Source organism: Parasteatoda tepidariorum, chromosome 8 (assembly GCF_982258835.1).
Source record: "Parasteatoda tepidariorum strain Cologne lab strain chromosome 8, Ptep-v5.0, whole genome shotgun sequence".
Lineage (NCBI taxonomy): Eukaryota > Metazoa > Arthropoda > Arachnida > Araneae > Theridiidae > Parasteatoda > Parasteatoda tepidariorum.
The window spans coordinates 58,183,001-58,189,304 of record NC_141762.1 but is presented as its reverse complement, the minus strand read 5'-3'; the positions used below and the strand labels follow the sequence as shown (position 1 = coordinate 58,189,304).

The window sequence follows — 6,304 nt, the reverse complement described above, 5'->3', positions numbered from 1 at the left end:
ATAGGGCTATAAGATAGAAAATATCACTGTTGTTATCTTCAAGATATTTGAAAACTGATTCGTTTACAGCAAAATTTAAAACAATGGCTAACTTTTAACCAATCAGAAAATTCCATTTCGATTCTCGCTGATACCGCTGGAACGGTTTGTGGCAGAATGTTCTATTGTGAATCTAAACCATTCTCGAATCCTTCTGAAGGTACACAGAAAATTTCATTTAAATCAGTCCAGCCGTTTAGGAGGAGTTCAGTGACATACACACGAACAGTCGAAATATATATATAAAGATTTATCTGGTTAATCCTTTATTACCTCAATTAATTATTGTGCTCCAAAAAAAGTTAAATTATTTTTTTTGTCTTTTTCGCTCATTAAACTGAACCAGACTTGATCCATACCTGATTTGCGGCTTAAGATGGTCAAAACTTGGGCTATGAATTTTTTAAATTGTGCAGTTGTCAGCAGTTTTAGTACGAAAAATAAATCTTAAGTCTAATTCACTTGAGGTTGAAAGTTTCGAAGAAACATCAAGCTAAAAATATAAAGGTTTGCATAACCTTTCCCATTAAGAAAAAATTAAATTTCTAAAATATTTATTTAGCAGTATTTTTCTTTTTACAATTAAGTATAAAGGAATTTTTAACTATCAAACGGAAAAATAACAAAGCACAACAACATTTTTTAATAAAATCTTTAATAATGTCCACTAAGCGAATATAAAACAAGAATCAATTATTTAACTTGAATGCTGCTCTTAGATCTACAGATGTTACTCAATCTTTTTTTTTTTTCCTTTTAATCATCAGCCAAATTTGATTTGACTAGACAATCTCAAATTTACATAAAAAATACTAATAAATACGATTTGTACAGAAAGACAAAAGCCTAGAATTTGAAACTAATGTACAACATATCACAATTAAACTGCTTCTTTTTTTAAAAAAGGGTGGGAAATTGTTAAAAAGTTCTTAGTGAGTCTTCAGTTCTGCCATACGATTGAGTGCACTTCCAGCTCTGAACCATTCAATTTGTGATTCATTCAATGTGTGATTCAGAGTAATAGTTTCAGTTTTTCCATCTTCATGTTTGATTTCACACTTCACAGGCTACAAAAAAAATAGAAATTGGCAAACTTTAATAACATACACTATTTACTATATTTTTAGACCAAATTTAAAATCTCTTATCCCATATTTATTTATTTAAACCAATCTTCAATTTAGAGATTCTTAATTATTTCTGTATTAACCCCTTGCCTGGCGCGGGCGTATATATATGTATGTATGCCTTTCCGAAGTATGCATTGCACAACTAACAGTAAAATTACTACTACGGCTTAGGAGTGCAATAAAATGACCCCGAGAGTTTTCAAAGGATTTCAGACAAGAGGGGGAGTTTCTGGAAAGTGAATCATAGATGTGCAGCTATTGCTTGTTTCTTTTGACTAGTACACATTTTTTTTTTTGTGCAAACATGTTTGAGAGTTAATTAGAAAACTATTTTCCTTCATCTTCAGGATCAGAAACTTCAGAATATAACGTTACTTTTTTACAGTCATGACAATTTTTTCATTACACTGTGGTATACTTTAAATTTTGTATTTCTTTCTTTACTTTAAAAGTAAACAGTTATTTAATTGAAAAGAGAGCTTGTTCTTTTTTTTCCAATGCACATCAAGAGTGCCTCCGTGGAAACCAGTGGCACAGGAGGGGCAGGATGAACTTCAACATTTTCCTCAGCAGGCAAGGGGTTAATATCCAAAACTAAATTACATTTAAAAAAAAATTAAAATATGGAACTTTTTTCTGCCTAAATTTTAATTTTAAAATATTAATTACCCCAATTAAAAAAAAAGGTTTTTTTTTGTTGCTGTGTTGAACAAATTGCAGCACGGATGCATACAGGGCATTCAGTTGATTGACGACATTCAATGCACAGATCTTCTGATGTTACAAACTAATTTAATTTATTCCTTTTGTTTACAATTGAAATCCTTGTTTAGAGCTGGTTGGGAATTCATAGGGTTCACAAGAGATTCAGGTTGTGAGAAGTAATATCATAGTGAATCATAACATTAAATTTGCTTATCTTTTAGAGCAGATTTATAAAACCATAGTTATTATTTAAAAAAAACACAATCTTTCATTCCCATTTTTTAAAAATCATTTATTTTATTTAAGTAAATCGAAAATGTGGAGAACAGAAACCAGATTTGAAAGGAAGATATAGTCTGAAAGCTGGACAAATTTTGGTTAATGGCAAAATAATAAATTCCAATTTTTTTTTTAAATACTCACTTTTCCAGGAGCTAAGTCTTTTAGTCCCAATAGTGAAATTTTACTTGAGGGTTGGATCTTATCATAGTCACTTGGATTATTGAAAGTTAGAGGCAACAAGCCTTGCTTTTTCAAGTTTGTTTCTAAAAAATAAAAACATATGCAGTTAATTTTTCAAAAAAATTATAAGCTAAATGAAAGAATTTCCTAAACTCTTAAGACATACCATGGATACGGGCAAAACTCTTCACAATAATAGCCCTGCCACCAAGATGTCTTGGCTCCAAAGCAGCATGCTCCCTACTGCTACCTTCACCATAGTTTTCATCTCCAATTGCAACCCATTTCACACCTTTTGACTAGAAATGAGGATGATGAGATATAGATAATAAAGTCAAACAATAAAATGAAAAATGTTTTTAAAAAATATCATGTTGCAGTAATAAGAAAGTCTGACAATTTGTGACAAGTTAAAAATAATCACCTTTTAAGAACTCAAAAAATATTTTTAAAATCAGCATACGTGAAGTAATAAAATTTTTTCCTCCTACTGTTTAAAGTTCATTTATATACATATAAAATCAACAAAATATAAAAACGTTTTTAAAAACTCAAGTAGCTTGTTTGTGATTGCAGAGGAAATTGGGAAAATCATGCTTTTTATGATAATTGACACTGCAAAAAAAAAATCTCATTTTCAAAGACAGAAAATTAAGCACTTTAAGAAAAGAAAAAAAAGAAAGAAAAAAAGCACTTTAAGAAAAGGAAAAAAAGAAAGAAAGCACTTTTAAGGTCTTTCAAAAAACATATATCAAAAATAAGCACTTTTATAAAATGCTACACATCCTGATTGTTTAATTCAAGATTTTATTTATCAAAATAATTACATGCATAATCAATATTTTTATGCTCCAACAAATTTGATTTATAACAGTGCAATAGTTCTGAGCTGCAAGTATATGGTCAGGTAATATAGCATGACTTGTGACAAGGAGGCATTGTGAAATAGGACACTTTGTAAGAAAGGGAAGAAAGAGTAAAACTGAGCAATAATAATTCAGAACAAGGAAGAAAGGAATATTCACACTGCATGTGATTACACTAGACATGTTTGCATATTCTAACCATTCATCTATATATTTGAAGGAGCGAGTGAATGAAGCGAAATAAAACCAAATAATCAACATGAAAAAGCTGGCCTTCTTAAAAGATACAGAGTTTCGCGTCATACGACGAATATAAGCAAAACTCTGAACAAACGTATATTAAATTGATATAACAAATATTTTAAAGTTAACAATCTTAAAGTTTATTTCTTCTTACACAACTCTTTACTATTAACTAAAGCCTTTAATTATCAGTTTAAATTAACAATGAAATTTGAAAAAAAATTTGCACCAGTATTTCCGCTTATACTGATAAGTTTTATTAAAATTTCTTGTAAAAAATGGATACACTAGTTTTCCTCATTTCTTATTTTTTCACCGCTATGAAAACTAAGGATGCAAAAGACTAAAGAATAAATTTTGAAATGATCGATATATAATTTCATTTTTTAAAATATTTCTGTGTATTGTGAACTTTTAACCCCTGGTATTTGATAATACAATTTTTATACACAATGGAGAATAAAGTCAAAGTTGTCTTATCAAAAATTAAAATAAAAAAAGATAAAATCAATTTACTTTATAGTATCTAGCTGTATCAGGTACTGACCCCCAGTCTCCAGTCAGTCTGTTTTTGATATTGTTAGCTTCTCCATTTTCAGAATTTATAGCACTGAAAAGAGAAGGAAAAAAATTGAATGTAAACTCCACAAAAAAATAAAAACATACATATAAAAGAATAAAAAATTGAAAGAGTTGTTCTTACCAATATTTTAGTGTATGTTTTATAATTTTACACAATTCACAAAAGACAGTCTTCAAGATTTATTATGTATCTTACTTGTAAAAATAAATATATTTATTAATTTTAAAAAATGCGAATTTGGTGATGGCAGATCGTCTTTTGACAGTGCGGGTCATTGCAGAAGAGGTTGGAGTGAGTAAAGATTCTGCACATGCAACTTTGTGTGAAGATTTGAACATGAACCGAGTGGCTGCGAAATTCATACCCAAGTTGCTGTCGTCGGAACAAAAAGACCTCCATTTTGACGTTGCACAGGACCTCCTGGACACAGCCAACACTGATCCTGGGTTTCCGAACACTGTGATCGCTGGAGATGAGTCTTGGGTGTACGGGTACGACGCAGAAACATAAATACAGTCTGTGACGCAGTTCGGCGCAAAAGACCAGACACGTGGAGGGCAAACAACTGGCAATTGCATCATGACAACTCTGCATATTCAGTCCAATTGATCCACACTTTCTTAACCAAACATGGAATTACAACCGTTCGCCAACCTCCCTACTCTCCATACCTGATTCCTTGCGACTTCTGGTTGTATCAAAAATTGAAGACGCCAATGAAAGGATCCTGTTTCGAGAGTAGAGAAGAGATAATGTGGAACGCGACGACGAAGCTGATCACCATTCCAAAAGAAGACTTCCAGAGGTGTTTCCAGCTGTGGAACGATCGGTGGGCCAAGAGTGTGCAAGCACAAGGGGCCTACTTTGAAGGGGATTAGGGTCCCCAACTCCATCAGGCATTCGAAATATTTTTTTTGGCCAAAGGTCGGATACTTTTTAGAAAGGCCTCGTATTAACCTTTAGTTGCATTCTATACACCATATTAAAAGGTTAAATATTGCACTAATATATAAAATACACAATAATATACACCATATTAAAAGTTTAATATTGCAGTTTTAAAAAATTGTTCCAAATACAATGTTTTGAAAGTGACTGAGTAGACTAACTTTACTCATGGAAAGGAAATACAATCTAAATGTGAAAATTATCTAAACAGAAAAAAAACAAATCTACATAAAATATAGATTTTATGTTAAAATTCTTGTTCTGACATAAAAGTAAATGACAAAAAAAAATTTAGGTAGGTCTATTGGCACAATGAGCAATTGGCGACAATCTAGGAAACATCACTGCCGATAATCCAAAGATATGTCAACACAATTTTGTGAGGCCACCTCCTCAATTTAAACATAGATCTGAAGGGGAAGGATTCCAGGTCCCTGTACCCATGGTAATGCTCAGCAACAGACCATAGAACTAAGATTCCACAGAAATTCGGAGTTGGTCACACTAAAACAGATGTACGAAAATGGGTTTATTTAATACATACCCTATAAACATGTTGTTAGATATGTTATCTAAATGACCTCTGTACTTAAGCCAAGGGCCAGCTGCACTAATGTGATCAGTTGTGCACTTTCCTTTAACCTAATTTAAAAAATATATTTAATTAAAGGTTAGGAGAATAGAAACAGACTAAAGTTACGTAAAAATAAACTATATAATAGAAAATTTAGAAATATATCGTGCATTTAAAATAAATCTGCACCTACATTGATTTATTAGAGACCCTGGACATACTAACAAATCAGTGTGAAACCATTAAGTTACATTAACAAAAAAAGTTTATGGAAATAATTACGTAAATGCACTTTTTAAGTCTGATTTCACGTATTACATGCATATAATTGCGAACATTGAAAATTTAAGAACAAGTAGAGGTTATTAAAAGAATATAATATCCTGACTTCAAAACTTTTACAGCTGAGCTAAGTCAAAAAGTAAAAATGGTTGGAGTTACTCTTAAATTTTAAGACAGCGCATTTTGAAAACTGAAAGTGGTGAATAAGTTGCTCCATGCTTTGTGTACCACTAAGAGAATTTATACAGAGAAAAAAAAAACTTACCAAGACACTGAGAAGATATATACTGGACAAAAATTGAATCCATAAGCTTATTTAAAACCATTACCCTCTGACAATTAAAATTGATATAATTTTTTTTTTTTTTTTTTACAAAAAGTGGAAAATAAGCATTAAAGGTGGATTTCTAATGTGAGAACATCTTCAGTTTTAAAAAAAATTTGCAACTGGATAATTTCAGATTAAAATATT

General features: G+C 30.9%; 1 protein-coding gene across 1 annotated transcript in view; it reads right to left on the bottom strand.

The window, feature by feature from the left end:
- Positions 1-576: 576 nt before the first annotated feature.
- The window catches only part of LOC107450820 (aconitate hydratase, mitochondrial), a 38,675-nt gene continuing 32,947 nt past the window's right edge, over positions 577-6,304 (bottom strand). Inside the window, exons 18-22 of the mRNA XM_043043143.3 lie at positions 5,521-5,618; positions 3,962-4,055; positions 2,503-2,635; positions 2,298-2,419; positions 577-1,106 (exon numbers count right to left, since the gene is read on the bottom strand). Coding sequence (XP_042899077.2) covers positions 969-1,106; positions 2,298-2,419; positions 2,503-2,635; positions 3,962-4,055; positions 5,521-5,618 — 585 coding nt within the window. The 3' untranslated portion in view covers positions 577-968. The remainder of the gene's footprint in view (positions 1,107-2,297; positions 2,420-2,502; positions 2,636-3,961; positions 4,056-5,520; positions 5,619-6,304) is intronic.